General features: G+C 43.2%; 1 protein-coding gene across 2 annotated transcripts in view; it reads right to left on the bottom strand.

The window, feature by feature from the left end:
- LOC138261134 (otoancorin-like) overlaps positions 1 to 21,451 on the bottom strand; it is a 208,860-nt gene that overhangs the window by 52,114 nt on the left and 135,295 nt on the right. For both annotated transcript variants that reach the window (XM_069209811.1, XM_069209810.1), the window contains exons 13-19: positions 19,763 to 19,857; positions 16,641 to 16,771; positions 15,092 to 15,213; positions 4,917 to 5,088; positions 3,367 to 3,579; positions 639 to 800; positions 136 to 282 (exon numbers count right to left, since the gene is read on the bottom strand). In XM_069209811.1, the coding sequence (XP_069065912.1) occupies positions 136 to 282; positions 639 to 800; positions 3,367 to 3,579; positions 4,917 to 5,088; positions 15,092 to 15,213; positions 16,641 to 16,771; positions 19,763 to 19,857 (1,042 nt within the window). The remainder of the gene's footprint in view (positions 1 to 135; positions 283 to 638; positions 801 to 3,366; positions 3,580 to 4,916; positions 5,089 to 15,091; positions 15,214 to 16,640; positions 16,772 to 19,762; positions 19,858 to 21,451) is intronic.

Here is a 21,451-nt window from a genome sequence, read left to right as displayed (position 1 = left end):
AAAATTTAGAAGCAGTGAATGAACTGCCATGTCAAACTTCGGAAGCACTCCCTTTTCAGCTTCCACTGATTACTTATTTGGGTTCTGATCCTATAGCTGTGCACTCTTCTCTACACCGATGGTGATTGCACTTACTTGATCTCTGCACCATTGCTTAGAGTTGAGATCCTTGACATTGGGTATTTCGGTTTCGAAGATTAGGCTCACTTTTGGAATTCTGCATACAAGGCTATTGTCGATATTTCTGATCAAGTCCCCAGGGCCGGAAACAACGGATGCAATCTAAAATAGAAAGTGGCACACAAAAATTGAAAGCTATAATTCTGCCAGTATTACCAAACAAATTACAGTACTGTCGAAAAACTGGGTTCAAAAATCTATTTATAGGATATTTACTTCTGGGGTTTATTGGGGTTAAATCTGAGGTGAAGGAATATTATTGATCTTAACATTTTATCAGGAGATGGATACCTTCAGATTAGAACTATTAAGAGAATGAACTTAAAGATGATAAACCCTCACAACAAAACCTGGATTGTTTTTTGTTCCCAGCTGAATTGGAATTACTTCCCAACTCAGAATGAGTTATTATTGTATTAAACATCATGGATTTTACTACGACAATAACAATATTTTACCATTTGAACGATTGTATCCTGTACAGGGAGTGGTGCATGGGGCAACTGGCTTGTAACCAATGGATTCTTCATGTCTTCAAGGAGGCGGTCCACAGGCAGGTCCTGCAGCTGACTTATGGAAACACCACTCACGAGACTTCCTATTTCCCCAAGGTTGTTGAACTGAAATAGGAAACAAAGTAAAGAGCGAGTTCCCCAACTCTAGTGTGTGCACACAAATTATGAGTAGGGAAGAGAGAATGAGACAGAAAGAGTTCTTGTATGAACGTGTTCGACACACATGTGTCTATGTTTTATGAAATACGGGAAGTTAGGAACGAAGATGTGCCAGAGCATGGAGCTCTTACGGACACAGAAGCAGAAATTATGTTTGTCTACTGAACACTGAGGGCCTGATTCTCAAAGGCAAGCTTATACTTTTGTGTAGGTTTACGACTGTCTGCGATTCACAAAGGTAATTTGCAAGTATTATCTTTATGACTGTGGAGTCTCCACACATAAAAACAGGACTGTCCTCTTTTTATGTGAAGAGATTCCGTCTCATTACCGGTTGTCTTAAAATGGAATGTCACCAAAAAATACCATGTTTTTGCTGTATTCGGAAATTACGCAATGAGCTTTGTAGACCCAATTTTTTTAGACTCCTCTCAAATATGCGGCTGCTGCAATTAAATGTGCGAGCACGGAATACTGAGGCAGAATAATACTGAAGCCATCTCAGGCCTCTTCAATCAATTTACAGCCACTCCCTGCCACTTCAGCTCACTCTTTCAGCTTTCTACTTTTTCCCTTTGTGACGCTTTTCCGTTTTACTCTTCCTCCGTCTTTCCCATATGTGTCTTTAGCTCGCAGCAAATGCTTGAGGCAGAAGGTTAAGCCCCGGCCCTCAAAAATAAGTGCCGCTGCTCAGCACCGGAAACAACAAGCACAAATTAAGCACTGAACGTTTCTACTGATTTTATCAGATCATCTGACATGTTATTTGGTTGGCAGCTATGGTAAAGTCACTGTTAAGCTCCATGATCTTTAGTGTTTTAAATTCGTAATGGGAACTTTATGTTTTCAAAATAATATGTATTTATGATACTTGTTGTTACTGAAGGCAGGACAGGCCGTACCGGGCATCGGATGTTTCCCCCGGGAGGCTGGAAGGGTGGAGGGCTGCTTTTGCTGCTGAGGGCCAGTTTTATAGCCGTGCAGCAGTTCTATAAGCACTGCAGAGTTCCTTGTATACCGTGCAGTTTTCAGGCAACAATAAAAGTGCCAAGGTAACTCTGGTGATTAATGTACCTCCTGGAGAGAGATGGGGTTTTTGTCTAGTGGCAGTTTTGACTCATCAGCACAGAGTGTTAATGTGCCTGCTGCAAACAGCATGCACTATGCAGATCACAAAACAGTATTTTACGGGCATAGCTCAGTGGGAAACTGCTTTTGTCACAGAGATCCTTTTGTTACTGTGCAGTTTATAAGTTACAATAATAATCTAGCACAGTGAGCTAGGAACTGCCATCAAAGAGCTGCATGCAACAGGTTAGAAATGTATGTTTTTTATCAAGTCTTTTCTTATCCTAATTTTACTAAAAAGGGTTTGATTGTGTAGAAAGAAATTATTAGTAAAGTCAACCCTAACCACTGTGTTTATGTTCTGAATCCTGAGTTTATGCTTCCTTAGACCACGCACTCCTAAAAAATGCCTTCGAGTATTGATGGCATGTTAATCCTTCACCTTGTAGTTCAGTTTTCTATACACTGATATATTTATGTCAAAACATCCGATCCACAGGATCTGATGTGCTGTTACTATATCAGAGTGGAGTATCTGGGCTGCTGGATTTTTCCACTTTCAACAGTGAATGGATTTGTTCACTGTGGATCTCACGGATCCATGGTCCAACCACAAATGTCTCTGCTACAAGAAGGTGTGACATACTCCCGGATATCCAAGAGTTAGTTAAGATTAAGGCCAATATATAGTCCAGTTATGGCTGGTGACTGAACAAAATAGCAGGGCGAACACAAAAAAAAAAATATTTTTTTTTTAAACGTACCTTGAACGAACCGCCGCTCTCCACTGCACTGCAGGCTGCCCTGCGGCCAATCCTGACACTACTCAGGGCAGCGCTATGATTGGCTGGAGTGCCCTGGCTGGGAGCTCCGAGGCAGAGTGAGAGCCTCTGCCTGCTATCTCCAACCTGGCAACAGTGCCACATTGGAGAGAGCCCTGTACGCATGTGTGTTTGGCCAGCCCAAGATAGCCGGCCAAACATACATGCAAACTGAGGGGGAGTACTGAGCACTCCCCCTCCGTACCTGTCATTCCACATGGCCCGCTCCTTTGAAAATAAAATGATAATAAACATAGTTTGTTATCGTTTTATTTTTTAAGGTTTGCAGCTGCTGCTGTTGGTAGGGGGGGATGCTCTTCCCCCATAGTGGAGGAGATGCCCCTGATATAGTCACTCTAAATTGACTGCCAAATGTTTTAATCCATCATAAACTTGGAAGGAGAGTGTGTACAGAAAAAGAGAAGCAAAACTTTCGGGCTCACAATATCAACATTTCACACACAGAATGGAAGTTTGCAGAAAAAGGGCGGTTCACAATAACTAAAAAAGGGTGCTAAATGGAGAACAAAAATATACATTATTATTTCCATGTAAAGTGTTTGGTGATAATGCATCTGTGAATGAGATTCAAAAGAAAGGAAAACAACTGCATGCCTCATTACCTGGTGGCCAGCTTTGGCCAGTTTGCTCATGATGCCAGTTGACTGTCTGGGGCTCCAGCCTTGAACTCTGCTGAGGGTTGGAAGGCAAGCCTCCAGGTCTTTATCACTGATGCCATCGATTTGGGATGGAGAAAGTCCCACAGCCACAGGCCCCAAAGCTTTGATGGTGTCCACAGAAATGTTGTTGAGTTTGTTCACCAGTGAAATGGCAATCTGACAAGGGCCAGGAAAAACAAGAAAACATGTTATGTCTATAAAATTTGAAGCTCAGCACCAGAGTTCCACATTTCACAAAATCAAAGGAAAGCCGTGAAGTTTTTAGCAGCGTAGACAGGGAATGTTGTGTGTAGTTCCTGACTTTGACATCTCATACCTAACAGAAATGTGACTGAAGCAGTCCAAAGCAGCAACTCTTAGGCGAGCTTTAGAGACATTCATGGCAATCAAACCCCTTTCAAAAACAAAAAAATAAAATATTTCAAAAATTTTGGGCTGCAGCATGCAAAACAAAGAAGCATGTTTGGAGATGCCACTCTAGCTGAATTAGTCACACATCCCAATATTTCGCTGGATAGCTAGCATCCAGAACTAAAAGCTAATTCTATATTAAAGGAATTCTTTAGGTGAGGGGACTTCTCCTGGTTCCACCCTCCTAGCTATTGATCCTTGGCAGCTGTCCCTCCTCTGCAGTCTCATAGCAGGAGAGTGCCTGTGATCTCTGCGCTAGTACCCTCTCTTCTCCTTACTTTCTGTTCCAATAACTCTTCAGCTATTGCGATCACCTTCCCGATGGATGGGAACATGGAGGTGTCCAGTACACCTCCATTAACATCTCCCCTCAATCTAATGGCTCTGATCCCTACTTCCCGAGATACAGCAAGAATCATTCAAACAAATCAATGAAGTATATGAGAAGTGCAACCTGCAAGAGGGGACATTACTAGCACTGCAAACATCTCTTCTCTGGTGATGACTAGTGGCGGAAGAGATGTTTAAGACTGCCTCTTAGGATAACAGCTCATGCCAGCATGTGTTTTCCAAGATGGGTGAGAGATGCTCTTAGAAGAAGAAGACCTGTTGTAGGAGGGGAATACATTTCAAGGCTGATGGGAGAGCCTTTTATAACAATAGATCCCAATTCCATGTTTTGTGAAACAAGCTGAGATAGGAAGCATTCACTTGGCTTTAATGATTATGATTCATTTTGATTCTTACCTACATTTCCTCACACATCTCATCAGCTCACATAATTATTCCCTTTCTGAGGTGAGTCAAAGAAATCTGATATCATATTAATCTAAAGTTAATTGCATTCCTTTCTGCAGATATATTAGTGAATCAAAAGAATCAGAAACACCATGCTTTCAGAACACAAGAGGCTGCAATAATCATGTAGGGTTTGTAGGCGATGACCTCAGATCTCGAATGCTCCAATCAAACATTTATCAGTTTTGGGCAGGGTACTAATTATCACCATAAAAAGTCTCCCATCTCTGAACGTTCAAGTCGCTCCTGCCTTCGGGAGCACGTTAGCACCACAAGAGCGTTACCTGTGTCACTTGTGGTGTTGGCAATGGTGCGGGTCCAGTTGCGTTGGTGCTGGCGTTTCTCTGGCCTGACAGGCAGTTCTCACTCAGTCTCTTGGCCAGAAGTAGGGCTTCTTGTGCACTGACGTTCTTTAAGCTTGAGGGGCTGAGGAAGCACATGTACTTGCCAGGAATACTACCATGTGGGAGGTATGCAAGGGGAAAGGGTTAAGATGCATCTGCATTCTCCACCTGTCTGCCAGCATGTAAAATAAACAACAAATCACAGCTCATGACTCTTGTCCTCAAGTTCAGACTATTTATGGACCTATTCACTAATGAGCCCCACTGCCCTATTCCACGAGCAAAACACTGATTCAAGACATAGCACATGCATTCACAGGGTAGCGCCAACATGTTCCACTGATACATCAATTAGGAATTAGAATATCCATGATGCCACTAGATTATGGAAAGTAAAAGCAACATTTCAAGGAAAAGGGATGGGAAAATCCACAGCAAATGTCTATTATCTGTTGGTTGCAAAAGTCAATGTTTTCTACTAAACTCTGTACCAGAGTGATGTTTGCATCACTACTGATTGAAGTCTGGCATGGAAACTGCAACAATCCTTGGCAAAGCCAATATGTCTTAGCTTTAAAACAAAAAAGAATAACAACTGTGGGAGAAGGACAAATGAGGAAATGAGTGGCCCAGCAGCGCTTTGCAACTGCCGGGCCTCAAAAATAATAATGACAATAAATAAAAAATACAATAATAATCATGTGACGCCAGGGCGAGAGGGGCAGCAGGGCGAGAGGCATTTGGGTCATGGGTGTCATTTAGGGGACGTCATTTAGGCGTTGCTAGTGGACGCAGCTGTGGCCCTTAGCTTTCCCTTTCCGACCTTGGGTGCCAGCATTGCGGCCTGTGGTCCAGGGATCGCAGGGCAGCATCGGCAGAGTGTATCCAGCGCTTGCAAAGAACGCTCTTTACTTTTAGGATATGACTTTAAAAGGGAAGGCCGCCCGGTTGTGTGAATTCATTAGACCAGGGTTGCATGCCGCTAATGAGACTCCCTGGATGTCTGCATCGCTTGCACGATAGCTTTTGTGTAGGAAGGTGGACCATAGTGTATTGAAAACATCCAGAGAGGGATTCTCCGGCCTTTCCATGTGTGCTGCAGAATGTAGCACATATGGAAAGAGGAATAAACGAGGAGATATAAAATATTTCTCCTCCTCGTTATGCCTCCCCAGGGGGGGCATAAGGTTTTGGCGCATACCCAGGTTTACATGATTAAGTAAATCTGGGGCAGTGTCAAAATCCATGGGTGTTGCGTGGGAAAACCCACGCAATGCCCGTGGAACACTTCCCTGGCGCCTCCCTGCTGCAGAGTAAGGCAACTTGTGGTGCTTTGTCTTACTCCATATCTGTGAGGCCATTCAAAGCCACACAAAGATGTAGATTTTACTTGTTTTGTGTTTAAACAAAGTACGTTTCAAATACGCAAGACATCATAAACAGTAAATAAACATCATAAAATCATAGCCAGAATCCATCTTCCCTGACATGTTTCAATCGCACTGCAGCTTTTATAAAACATGCAACACTAAAAATAATATTTTCAGAAAGCACTTGTAAAAACAGGAGAGCAGGTCGAAGTTGAGTGCCTTAAACAGAGCAGCAATATAAAAAGTTCCTAGGTCCGGCATAAATCTATGAAACATTAGAAAGTGGTTTGTGCCCTTTGGAAAGACCTGGTGGCAGCCACAGGGTCCTAATAAGTAATCCTCTTTCCAGCGACGTGGAGAGGCTAGCAGCTGATGCAACAGGTTAAACCTTGATCTAGTGAGCTAAAAATGGTTACAAATCTGAGATAGGGCTCCATTAATTTGGACTGTTTTCAGCATAATGTATCCACACACAGTGGGTTTCTGTAATACCTCGTGTTCTGCGTCCATTAACCTACATCTCTTAAAATTCTCTCTCATCCATTTTGTGATCTGTCTTTACCATTGTCTCTGGATTACTGAACAACTCATCCTTCCATATATAACGCATCGATTCCTTGATAAATTTGAGCCAAGGAATGGGGAGGGCATGATCAAGGGAGAGGCAGTCATTCAAGATCCCCTTATTCAGCTTAGTTTCCTCTCTAGTCCAAATGTCAGCCTAGCGTACAAGTGGGCGAAGATCCAGGGTCTCAGAAAGATAACTAACCCCCATTTCCTTGTGCATAATGAAAGAGGGGGTACTTTGAGGGATACAGAGAAGACGCCTTAAAATGTATTGCCAACAATCTTTAGTTGATTAAGGGGGTCATTACAACCTCGGCGGTCTGCATGGCAGACCACTGAGGTTGCAGGCGTCAGAATACCGCCATTGCTGGCGGTATTGCTGGCTCCCTATTTTGACATTTCCGCTGGGCCAGCGGACGGTAACATAGCTACGGTCCGCTGGCCCAGCGGAAATGTCACATCAACATTGCCGCCGGCTCGTAATTGAGCCGGCGGCAATGCTGATGTGCAGCGGGTGCAGTAGCACCCATCGCGCATTTCACTGCCTGAAATTCAGGCAATGAAATGCGCGACGGGGCTCTGCCTGGGGGCCCTGCACTGCCCATGCCAAGTGCATGGGCAGTGCAGGGCCCCCAGGGGCCCCCTGAGTCCCCTTACCGCCAGCCTCTTCCTGGCGGTGCAAACCGCCAGAAACAGGCTGGCGGGAGGGGCAAGCAGCGCTGCCCTGGTGGATTAGCACTGCCGGGGCTAAAATGGCGGTATACCGCCGGCCCCGGCAGTGCGACCGCGGCTCTACCGCCGCGGTCCAAATACGCAGGGAGGCACCGCCAGCCTGTTGGCGGTGCTCTCGTCGTTTTAGCCCTGGCGGTCATAATACCGCCAGGGTCATAATGACCCCCTAAGTCTAGAATACCCCCAAATGCCATTCCCATCTAAAACCTAAGAGGTGCATTTGGCCTGGTTAACCTGGATTAGTGCCCTAATCAATCTTCTACCCAATCTGGAGGCAAAGCTGAATAACTCTGCATTGACCTTTGTGAATTCTGTTTATTTTCCCTCGTAACAGGGGATTTTAGCTCAAATCTGAGTCAAACAGAATACCCAAATATGAGAGGGCCGTCACCTTAGATAATATGTGAGTCCACACATTAAAGTTAATAGATTTGGTTGAGCAGGGTCATGCCAGTATTACAGCAGATTTACCGATATTGATTGTTAAGACAAGCTCATCCATGAACGTCACAAAAGTGTCCAGAAGGATTTGCAGCCCCCTTGCTCTCTGCATAAAGCAGAAGTGGAAGGGAGTGTGTTCATATCTGTGTAGCCTGTCTCAGGTGTAGATAGGGCTGATGGAAGGGCAGTGGTAGCCTAGGAACAGGGACGTGAAGTCCCTGGGATTGAATGCCAATGATGTGCTTGGTGGCGAGACTAGACAGAGGATGGGTAAACAAGATGGATGGGAGAGTTGAATAACTAGATTGATTTTAGATCAACCTGGAGTGAAATGTGTCTATTTTGTTGATACTTGGAATTAATTTTGATTCAGGAGTCCTTGTTCAGCAAGTAGTAAAGCATCGGCTATGACTATCATAATTCTGGAAAACAAGGAATAATGCAGTACACTCTCATATATGGACACTTTCACTTGCTGGCTGACTATTGGACCGCACTACAGAAGGAAGCTCCTGGCCTATATTGATTTATGTGGCTGTGTACTACACACATCATTTACTGAGACTAATTACTGAAGAGCTAAGTAACTTATAGACTTGTCATCCTTGTCAGTCGACTTCCCCTACACATTTTGTCTTTACCCACCACTTTTTGTTGACTCTAGGGCCCATATTTATACTTTTTAGCGCTGCATTTGTATCACGCATTGACGCAAAAGCAGCGTAAACTTACAAAATAAAATTATATTTTGTAAGTTTGCGCCACTTTTGCAATAAAAAAATGACGCAAATACGGCGCAAAAAAAGTATAAATATGGGCCTAGGACTTTGTGCACTTTATCAATGCTAACCAGTGCCAAAGCACTTGTGCTCTCTCCTTTAAACATGGTAAAATTGACTTACACTGTATTGGCATATTTAATTTAACCCTGTAGAGTGGTATATCATATACCCAGACCATGTTACTTAAACACTACAAGTGGGCATGCAGCAGCTATTGTGCCACCCACAAAAGCAGCCCCTTAAAATATGCCCCAGGTCTGCCAGCTCAGCCTCAACGCAGTTACAAACTACCAGTTTGCCTTGGTAACATAACCCCATGCCAAGTCTTAAACTCCCCTTTTATTGCATATGTCACCCCTAAGTCAGGCCCTAGGTAGCCCATAGAGAAGGGTGCAATATAACTAAAAGGTTGGACATGTACTCTTAAGTTTTACATATCCTGCTAGATAAAAAATCTTAAATTCATTTTTCACTATGGTGAGTCCTATCTCTCCCATAGGATAACATTGGATTGCCTTATTACATTTAATAAGTGCTAACGTTTGATTGGGAACAGGTAAACATTTTGTGTTTGGTGTCTGAGAAATTGTACTTTAAAACCCTCTTTAATGGTAAAGTCAGATTTTATGTTACAATTTTCAAAGGGCCTCTTTAGAAAGTTGGTGTTTTCCTGCCCTATTTGGTACCTGCAATGTGTTCTTGAGTCACATGACTGGGTATAGTTGTCAGTTGAAATGTGTTTATTCCTCACAGACAGCCGCACAATAGAGGGATTGGGTGTGCCTGGATGGGCCATCACTGTCAGGGTGAAGGGGGCAGTGCTGGGCACAGCCCCACTTGCAACTGAATAGGCTGGACCCTGCCTTCACACAAAGGACTTGTCAACCCTGCAGACAACCAAATGCCAGGACAGGAGAAGCAGGAAGCTTCAATCCCTTCAAAGGGAATTTTCTAGAAACGTCTGCTTCAAAGAAGGCAGCAGGTATTAAAATAGACCCATCTGACCCACTCTTCAGTTGCCTTTTTGGACCTGTGTAAGGACTTTCAGAGGACTGCCTGCTGCTGGGGCCTGCTGTCTACTCCACAAGATGGCTTTGCTACACCTGGAAGGACTTGGAAGGACCTCATTATTGCCTGAAGCCTGCCTTGAACCCTTAGAGGCCTGCCCTACTACTTGAGTGCTGAGTGACTTTTGAACCCAAGACGACCACAGTGACTCCAAGGGCTAGTTGGCTGGCCTCCTGATCAGAGTCAGAAAATGTTCCAACCATCTTGAACCAGCACCTGGACCCAGCCTGGCTGATTCCTAACTCCCAAGTGGTGCCCCTCCAGTCCTAGGCCCTTGGTGATGGTGTGAAACGTTCCAAGATCGCCAAAGCCAAACATGGGATGTTTGGCAAATTTTTGTTGCATGTGGCACACCACACAGAATAACTCCTTCAGTGGCCTGGGGTAATTCTGTTTGTTAAGGAGAGATCAAAGGAAAACTGTGTTCATTCATTGGGGCTACATGTACCAGGTACCTACCACATACATATGTATGTTTGATGTATCTATTAAAGCAGTATTCGGAAATTACTTAATTAATATCATATTTATTTTACTCTTATTTCTGTGCAGCTTACTCTTACTGCTGCTGCCCTTGTTGTACCTATTCTGTGTTTTATAAATGTTTACAATAATTATTCCTCCTCTCCACTTGAGGCTGTACATAGGTACCAAGGGTTGTGCATGGTACTGGGATTGGGACTGTGCACTGGGGCTGTGTTTGGTCATTGAGGGCTGTGTCTGACCACATGGGGCTGTATCAAGACATTTTAAACTGTGCCCTGTGCCTTGGTATGTAAGGCTGTGTCTAGTTGATTAGTGTTGTGTATCGATGTTTGATGCTGCCCTATTGTGCAAGATGACTGCTGTGTGCTGGCATTCAGTAGATTTGTATAGTTATGAAAGGGCTTTAACTCTGACCTTTCAAGGCTGCACCCATGTCACATTTCTGCTGCGCCCTAGTTGATATGTGGGTGGTAGCTCAAATTGTTCTTTATCTGTGCTATCATCAACTAATTTAGCTATTTTCTTAACATTGCCCCTTTTATTTAATCTTACACTTGTTGTTTTTTTTAACTTTAGTTCTGTTACTTTCTGTTATTTCATTAAGCTAAAGGTCACTTGTCCACGTTCATGTGATTTTTCTTCTTGGGACGTCAGTTGGTGTTCAAAAAAGTGTATTGTCCCTTCCGCTCCCTCTGGTATTTTGGTGATGCAACGTTCATTAAATGGACCAGATAGTAATGGGAAGGTTGAGGCAAACAAAATAAGAGGTGAGAGCAACTAATTAGGCGAAGGGAGGAATCAGGACGATAAACACATAAAGATCTATGAATACTAGAAAGATAAGAGGTCCACATGAAGCACATACATGTGTACAAAATGTGGGTTAGAAAGAATAGGTGGGAATTGTCTGGATGCAAATTACATTGTCTTTTCCAGGCATTTACAGCAGAATACAAAAGTAAAGTCAGAATATATTTATTGATAAAATATTCTTGACAATGTTCAAGCAGGGTGCAGTAAAAGAAGAACAGTATATACAGAAAATTATTTCACACCCTATTAAATTTCAAGAAAAATTTAGACAATTACACAAGAATGTAATCTTATCTATTTGTAAAACATGTACAACCATGTTAACGTCTCAAGATAATCGGAATCACACAGCTCAGGGGCGGCTCCTTCGTTATGGCAAAGGAGTGTCGCCCCCCTGGCCAACAGCCAGGAGATGAAAAATAAAACAATAGTTTTCTTTCGTTTCATTTTTCATCCACTGGCTCAGCCAGCAGTGCAGGGGAGAGGCGGGCTGGGCCATGGGAGGTGGAGGGGAGAGTGCACTAAGTGCACATGTGTGTTTAGCCGGCTGTCTGAGACCCGCCAAACAGACATGTGCACTTACGTTTCTCCAACCCGGCTGTACATACAGCCGGGCTGGAGAAGAAGCACAGACCCCAGGCTTGTGTCTGAGCGGCAGTGATGGCCACTCAAACCAATCCTGACACTGCTTACATGCTAATTTTAGCATGTAAACAGTGCCAGGATTGCTGGGGAGCCTGTGCTGGTGTCCTAGTGAATGCTGGGACATCACATGGAAAGAAGAGGCGCGCGAGGTGGCAGGAGACAGAGACGGCGTTTTATTTTAAAAAAATAATTTATTTCCCCCCCTCCGACACCGTCCCTTCCCCCCTCACCTCCGTGCCCCCCCACCCCTCCCCTTGAGATTTGCGGCAGCCACCACTGACACAGCTACTGTTTTCACACAGCCATGATAGTTCTACACCACATATTATGTATAGATATGCAAATGTTGTCAGCCTCAACATCCGGTTTTGGGAAGTGATTACACTCAGAAGTCAGAATAGTTTAGGTTGCTCTCTCACTCTAAAGTTACTTAATACTATATAAATAATTAATTTTTAAAACATTGACATTTTATTAGTAGGTGTTATTGGAAGGCTATGTTTTCAACTCAATCATAATTTATTTCCATTACGTACACGCTATTGCTAATTGTAATATTATTTTTATGTTATGCTCCTGGAACCTGGCCATCGGGGGCAAAAGAAAGCAAGAGTGGGAGCCCACTCTTGCTTTTTCTTTTTTTTAAAGCATGGCAAAATTTGCAGATTTGCCACGATTTTTGCAGTGATTGGAAAAATATATATACTTTTAAGCCTTTCAACAAGGCAAGAGGGTTAGGGTAACGGTAGTCTGCCCCCTTTGATTTTTTTGTGTGTAATTCGGTTCAGCAACTTGGGCTGTAGTTGTGTCTAAAATCCTTATAGGAATTAAAATGGGAAACACACTTTTTTGACCCCTCCCCTTTTTTTCTCTGCCTGACGGATCTACCAAACTTCCCATGCACAACAACATTCTCAGGTACACTTGTTTTTTGAAACTTTTGTGAAGGTTCATCAAACGGGGACAAAGATATAGGCAAGTCCAAAAACACTTTTTCTATAGAAACTAGGTCCTAACTATAACTACCTACTGGCGACCGTCAGTAGGTAATCTATATACAGACACACACACACATATCACACAGTGGCGGTTGCCACTGTGTACTTATAGTTAGTATCGGGTTTCTACAGGGAATTTGTTTTGATTTGCTAATACCTTTGGTATACTTTCAACAAAAACAGTACTCAAATTAGCTCTACCCTGGAAAATTTTAAGGTCATCCGTCAAGCGGGGACTGAGAAAAAGTGAGGTCCCAAAACATGCTTTCACTTTGCAATTTTCCATATGAATATTGAATAACAATATCACAGAAACAGCTATATGGAATTACACCACATTTTGCAGAAAACTAGAGCTTTACCCAAAAGCATGTTTAATACAATTTGGAGTAAATCAGTTTAGTAATGTTTGAGAAATTAAGGTTCAAAATGTATGTGTCTATATAGACACTGTAGTCCCTTGGGAGTGGCAGATCAGAAAATTAGATATGACTGGCAGCCTGACATCAGCAAAGATGTTTCACAACCACTTTAGGACTCTGTGGCTCAGTCCCTGAGGCTTGAAAAACAAAATAACATATTGGGGGCTGGGAAGGCATTCCATGACCCCTTGGCTTTGTAGGGAGGGTCTCGTAGGGGACCCTACCTGCGGGAAAAAGTAACCCCACCCCCAACAGGACCCTATCCCGGGGACACTGTGTTCCCTATCTGGGAGGGCACAGGCAAGGAGCTTAAATGTAACTGCCTGCCTACACTTTCCCAGGCAACACAGGTATGCTCACGCTCTGCAGAAACAAAATGTGCTCCAGCAGGACAGGAGAAAACTAATAAAGCCAGCTCTTGCGGCACCTAGGAGAGGTGCTGGCAGGGGAGAGAATAGGACTATGGTGACCATGGGCGTCCCCCAGTAGCCACTCAGGGCTCTCAGTGTTTTGAATGCCACAGGTGGGATGGAGAATTGCTGTCATCCAGGATGGGTGTTGGCTGGGGAGCTTGCGTGGCTGCATAGGCCATGATCCTGTCAGCAACCCCCCTATGTCCCTCCAGGGGGGAAGAAAAGGCCTTAAAATAAATGACCCCCTGTGGAGCGACCCTTGCTCAATGGGTCGCTCCCCTCATAAGAAAATATATATATTTTTTTTAACTCCCTGGTGTCTAGTGGGTATTTCTGCAGCCCGACCGCTTTACGACAGAGACATGAAAGGGAAGGAAAGGCCTTTCCTTTCCTTTCATGCTTCTGCCTGCCCCACTTCCCGGTCGGAAGAGAACTAAATTCTTTGCATGGAAGGTTCATTCCACTTCATTGTCATTGGCCCGTTTCATGTATCACCTACTCAACATAGTTGCCTAAAGTTATTCTATATGAAGGTCATTTGTAAGCATTGCAGATTGTTGACCTCTTCCACGACCCACAGCTCGGATGACCGATAAGCATATTGGCTTACCCTTACTACTGTATTGCCCTGACTGTGCGAGCCCCCAGTGCATAAACCCCTCAGTTTTTTAACGTTGTATCAGAAAATTTAACATACAGAATAAAGATTTCTTGGAATTAGCGAGGAGGGATGATCACACATTCCTAAGTGTTCAATTTGTCCATGAAGAGTGGAAAATTTGTTGTACTGGTGTTTTTCTAGTCCAGTCTTTGACCATTTGGAATGCAGATGAAAGTCTTGCCTTCTGGAGACTCATAGCTTCATGACATATTTGTCTTTGCCCACTTCTCATGGTCAGGGCATTGAGATCTTAACTCATACATTGTCTAATTCCTGGAGTCAATGCAGTGGAAGCCACAACAATTTGAGCAGTGGGGATCTTTATGGAGGGATTTAGAGAGCACGAGTGGGCTCAAATGTCTTTCTTAAGTCCTTCAAATAATTCAACTGAAAAAATTGCATTTTCCGAAAAACAAAACGAGATGGCTAAGGGAATCGTGAATGGTAATTATTTGCAAAAAATATTTAGCAAAGCACTTTCTTAGGTCTATGGGTCTGTGTTTGTTCATGTAGAATAATTATTGCTTTGACTGTGTAAATAGTAAATGCTTCTGTTCTCATCATAAAATTAACATTACAATTAATTTTAGAAACTGCTTCTTAAACACACCGGAACCTCCTCTCATTTAAAATATGTCAATTATCCACAGTATTTCAAATATCCTCTGCTATCCTAGTAGGCGTAGTTATGGTAATAGATGCAACCATGTGTGGTACCTGGATAGGTTAACGCCGGGAGCAGAGGTTAGCAGTTTGGTGTAATAGGTGTCCAGATCGTTGGATAGATTGAGGCTGCTGAAGAGCTGCATGTTGGCGGGATCTCTGGCCAGAACTTGAAGCTGATGGAGAGACACAAGGAACAATGAATAGACTTTCATAAAGTTTTGGGTCGGCTAATTGCACATGGCTCAGCTAATTCTACGGGGCCATTATACAGCTGAGAACTGAATAGAATGAGGAGTGATTCTGCCCCCCACCAACAGCCACCCACTTCACGCATGCATTACCACTAATTACCCCATCTTAAATGCCCCCTGCAAGGCCAGAAAATCGGTTGTATTTTGGCCTTCAAGCTGCATTCTCTGCAGTGTCGCCATTGCTCAATGGTGTGAAATAAACAGAAACATGTGAACATATGTGCTGATGCCCCTGAAACCTTTAATCCTAAAGGACTGTTGCTGTTATCACTTTCTCTAACATGTTCCCCCACATGCTCCTTTGCAGGCACCTGCTTTGTACAAACACAGACCCATGGGTCTTGAAATATTTGCCTCCTATTGCCTAAATCAGGAGTGTGATTAATGTTGGGAATGGCAGATGTACATTCAACCCACAGCATCTTCATGTTAGCAGAAACACAAAGCCATAAGACAAGCTTAAAGTAAAAAATAAAAATCTCCTCCCTAACTTCTTGTAATTAAGGGCCTGATTTTGACTTTGGCGGTGGGATTTACTCTGTCAGAATGATAGAATAAAGTACTCCATCGCCCTAACAGAGTAGCAGCTTGCCAAATTGAAAAATGTCTGCTGTATCAGTGGACACTTCTTGCATTGGCAGGACCCGCTTTCATGAAGGCTCCTGTCAACGCATTGACCGTTTGAAGGATGGCTCTGTTAACTTGACAGAGCTACAGGGCAAACTTTCAATGTTTTTTTCTATTTTCAAAAACAAAATCCCAAAACCGGAATTATGTTTTTGAAAATTAAAAAAAAAGCAATGATGCCTCGAAATGGGAATTTTCTCCCATGGAACGGGGGTCATTCTGCAGTTTTCACTGCCGCATACAGCACATATTTTGCCTGATGATGAGGGAGTATGAAAACTTGCCATTTGTTCATCCACTGTAGATGTACACAAATGGCAAAACCTCCTTTGGCCTTCAACTCTGTTGGGCCATCAGAGTTGAATGTTGGCATCAGACCTGGAGAAGTCTCAAACTACTGCGGGCTTTCAGTTTGCCTGTTGCATCAGAGTACCATCTCCGCCAAACTCTAAATTGGGCCCTAAGTAATTATTTAAATCTTGTTTTTTTCTATTTTGTTCTCCTTTACTTCCTTACAAATGTTATTCGGCATTCTGCAGAATAAAACAGTTTTAAATGTCCCCTTTACTTTTCACAGCTGTGGTTTTGTCTGTGGTTTTGTGCAGAGCTGGTAATGTTCTATTAAAGAAAATAAAAGTTTGAAGATAATAAAAACCAAAATCTTAGTTGAAGATGTAACTTATTGAGTCCAATTTTTGTTTCTTTCTGTGGGCTGCACTTACATCAGACTCGTTGGCAAACAGAGCCAAGTCTTCCACGCTGGAGCATGTCAAGAACGAACCCATGGAAGTCACAAACCAGTCGGTGGAGTTCTGGGAAGGGCGCGACACGTTGAGGCATCTTGGTTTGAAACCTGCAAAACCACCACGCCAGAGCGTGGGCAAAGACAAAGAATAAATTATTCTTCTGGCTGCTACAGAACTTAAATTGACTCAAAGTTTAGGGCATGGGCTCGGGAATACCACGATTATTTTGTTCTACTTTTAAAGACCAATTTGTAAAGTTATTTGCCTTGCATTATACATATTTCTGGTTTTGACTTTGCATTGCAGTTGAAAGAATGAACCCCCAGAACTTTCCAGCCACCCCCATCTCTGCTAGCTGTGATTGGCTCTTGAGTGATCAAGTGATTGAGGCGCCATGCAGTCTTCCATGTGGATAAAGGGCATCTTTTTGAAAGATATTTTCAAAGAACAAGGATAAAGTATCTTCTTAAACCTGTTGGATGCTGGGCGGGAGAGATATTGGGATAATTATTTTGACTATTTTAGGGGCATGTGGGAAAATAATATTACCACTCCTACACTGTGGTACATATTTGATGTGTACAGCCCCAACAGAAGTTCAAAATAATAATTAACTGATGAAGAGGTTACTCAAGTGAAATCAGTAGAAGCACGGCGAGTAAAGCTACTATCACGCCCACTGACACCTTAATTACCAGGTGGATATTGCTACGGGCTACTCCATCCTGGTCGCTGTATCCGGGCCAGGAATTACCTGGTGAGCGAACTCCAGACTCTGTGACATTGAGCCCGGAGACATCGGACCCAACCCGGAGGTTTGTGAGATGTTGAGGTGGATGCAGACACCAACTGCTTCCGACAACCACCCACTCCCCCCCTACACTGCAGGGGAAGCTGCAGATGGTTCCCCATCTCTCCATTCACCAGGAATGTCTTCCCAACTGTCTCCTACAGTATGGGCTTCAAATATCCTCAGAGCACTCCTGGAATTGTTTTTCCCCTGTGAAGGGGAAAAACAAGTGGAACTGAACTCTGCATTTCTGGATCCATGTGCTATTCTCATTTGCGGGAAATAATTCAGGGATTTAGTTGGGGAAATTTATGAACCTTTGAAACTTTTTCATGTCATGCAGAGACAGGGCCGGAGGCTTTCTATTCCACAGGGCATTTTCCCGGTGAGCTAGAGGCATTGGCCGACTGTTTTGAAAACCCAGAGGCACCTGGTGCGTCTTTCACCAGTGCTGTTAAAAAGGCTCCCGCAGCCCCTGCGGTGCGGTGGGGGAGAGGCTCCAGGGGTCCCCCTCAGCACAGTACTCTCGCCTCGGAGCTCCTGCATGAGTCCAGAGGGGTGGCCCCACCATGTACGGTGCAGAGAGGCCCCCTCCTGTTTCGTTACGCCACTGTCTTTCAGTTTCCCCCGCTTCCCAGAAGTTAACTGCAGCAGGCACAGGGACATAAAATAAAAATCTGTCATCTGCAGATGCTTTTCAGGAGACACACTAACCCTCTATGCTACTTTTATTAAAAACTGAGACTAGAGAAAATACAGGTCTCTCCAGCAGATGTGTTACCCTCCAAAGTTATTTTACCATTTTTATTGTTCTCTGAGATTAACTGGGCACACAAATATCTCGACAGCAGTGGCCTTAACCCCAAATATATTTTAAAATGCAGAGTTTGCAACCATTAAGCAGACAAGATTTACTGCTAGGTTTCTCCTTGTTGTGAACCTCTTTGTGGCAGTTTAAAAAAAAAAAAATGTTTAAATTGAGGGCCAGATTTTGTGTTGGATTGCATCATGATTTTGGCACAAACCATACACAAAATCTCATTTGTTATATCTCATAATGTGCTCAAATGTACTCATGATAGACCTGCAAAACGTGTGTGAAGAGTTAAGATCTGATGTCACTTCCTGTGATGTCACTTCCTGTGAGGTCATGGTTTGCGATATCATTTCCTGTGATGGTGTGGTATCGGGCTGTGATGTCACGCACCATGATGTCACTTGCATACTGCCTAACTTGGTTAGTCCCCCCACTTCTTTTTTTAGGTTTAGGACTTGTGACCTTGTTGAATGGATGGGTGAAGCGCAGATGTGAGGAAGAAAGGACAGACAGATGGATACAATGGTGAACAAAACTGTTGTAGGACGGTTAGGACTTAATCGTATCGCCCACTTGGCGATCTTAGACGTTTAGTTCAAAGTGGGGAGTATTTTCATTTTCTGGCTTCTCCCTTGTTTATGCATGTGTAAATACTAACACATGTGATCATTCTTGTAACGCTTCAACTATCTCCACTTCTAACGGGAACTCCGTCAATTGTTTGAGAATTCCAAAATATCTGCAACTTAACTACGTTGGTAGATTTAAACATTTCCTTTGCAAACCTGGCCTCCCCCTGTCATTTCATTGTTCCCCCTAATAATCATGTACGTTCTACACTTTTTCATATCACAGACTTAGGGACATATTTATGGAAAAGTGGTGCATCATTCATTCATGATGCACCACTTTTCTAGGTCCCGATTGCATCCCCCTAACAGCACTATGTGTGCGCCATATTTACAATACAGCACACCATGGCGGTCATGTCCACATTACAGTCATAATTTATGGCGCTATTGTGGCACTTTGCTGGATTGGTGCCAGAAATTATGGCCCTAATGCAGCAAAGCATTCAGAGGCCTATTGTTTTCAAAGGGATCGTCATCTTAACGCCTGGCTTAGGTAGGCGTTAATAAAGACGCAAAAAATGGCATATTGAAATCTAGTATATTTCACTGCACCATTTTTCTGGGCCTCCCTATGTAGGAACCCTCCCTTGCATACATTATACCTGGCACAGGCATAACGTTAGAACTCCACCCTTGCATAAGTTATGACTGGCACAGGCATAATGTGGTGCAAGGGTTTACAAGACGGAACAATGCTTGCATTGGGCCACTTTGTAAATATGGCATGTGGGAAATCCCCGCCACATTTAGGTAAAGTAAATGACGCAAATGTGGTGCAAAGTAGCGCTAGGAGCATCATAAATATGCCCCTTAAAATTCTTGCCTGTCTGCAACAGGCTGCCGAGCACACCCTCCTTACCATCCCGAGAGAGGTAGGGCTTGATCACAGCTCCATAAAACGTGGTCCGTTTTTCAGAAGTGAGATTAGCATAGTCCGCATTTACAACTTTGACGCTGTCAGAGAAAACAAAAAAATATAGTTCAAGTTAGTGAGTTAAGGTTCTAGTTCACAAACATAGCAGAGGAAGCAGAACAGATGTTTAACTAGAAGTTTCCAGCTAAGGAGACAGGAACGGGAAAATTCCAGTCTCTTCATTGAGGTCTATCATCTTAGTTGCAAGTGAGGGTTCTTAGAGTACTCACTGGGATTAGCATTACCCCGGAGTTATGTTTACTTAAATTTAATATTCGTTTGGTTCTAAATAATGCTCTTCTAGGTTGACCCTGCTACCCAGTCGTTTTACTGCAAAACGAACAATTGGAGCAGTCTAATACACCATATGTGGTATAGGTTGATTGAAGTAATAATGTTGTTTTCTTTATATTCTTTTCATTAATGTCAACATCCAGCTGGCACATGTTTCGCTCTGACCAGTAACCTGTCCAGCTTTATCAAGGTAGGTGGAAAAATAAAGAGTGCTGCCTAACCACACATAGTTTTGTACAGACTAAGAAGGTGCCACCATCACAACACCTACAGTGTAAATGTCACTTGTTTCACATTTAAAACATTTGATTTATATTCATAGATAAAGCAGGGAATAGACCCTTATTTTATGAAGTAGTGCGAAAGTTTGAAGAGCATGATGTTTTTCTGCCTACAGGGCAGCAGTGATGCTCGCGGACCGCCCTCCTGGAGGACTCGATCAGGCGTTTCTGTAGTTGTTAGTATAATAATATGTAATGCGTTATATAGGTGATAGAAGTAGTACTTCTCGAGGACCGCCCTCCTGGAGGACTCTATAAGGCATTTCCGTAGTTAGTCAAATGATATGTAATGCGGTATACAGGTGATGGAAGTAGTGATTCACGAGGATCTCTCTCCTGGAGGACTCTATGAGGCAGTTCCTTCGTTGTTGGTATAATAATATGTCATGTGTTATACTGGTGACATAAGCAGTGCTTTTCGAGGACCGCCTTCCTAGTGGACTCCATGAAGCAGTTCTGTAGTTGCTGGTATTATAATATGTAATGTGTTATACTGGTGATAGAAGTAGTGCTTCTTGAGGATGGCCCTCCTGGAGGACACTATGAGGCAGTTATTTAGTTGTTGGTATGATAATATGTAATGTGTTATACTGGTGATATAAGTAGTGCTGTTTGAGGACTGCCCTTCTGGAGGACTCTATGAGGCAGTTTGGTAGTCGCTGGTATAATAATAATGTATTACACAGGTGATATAAGTAGTGCTTCTCGAAGACTGCTGTCCTGGAGGACTCTATGAGGCAGTTCGGTAGTAGTTGGTAGAATATGTAATGTATGGTATAATAATATGCAATGTATTATACAGGCGATCTAAGTAGTGCTTCTCGAGGACTGCTCTTCTGGAGGATGCTATGAGGCTGTTCGGTAGTTGTTGATTCAATAATATGTCATGAGTTATACTGGTGATATAAGTAGTTCTTCTCAAGGACCGCCTTCCTGGAGGACTCTATGAGGCAGTTCGGTAGTTGTAGGTATAATAATATGTAATGCGTTATACAGGTGATATAAGTAGTGCTGTTCAAGGTCTGCCCTTCTGGAGGACTCTATGAGGCAGTTCTGTATT

The sequence above is a fragment of the Pleurodeles waltl genome, chromosome 10 (assembly GCF_031143425.1).
Source record: "Pleurodeles waltl isolate 20211129_DDA chromosome 10, aPleWal1.hap1.20221129, whole genome shotgun sequence".
Lineage (NCBI taxonomy): Eukaryota > Metazoa > Chordata > Amphibia > Caudata > Salamandridae > Pleurodeles > Pleurodeles waltl.
The sequence above is the reverse complement of the archived record's forward strand: the minus strand, read 5'-3'. Positions and strand labels throughout refer to the sequence as shown.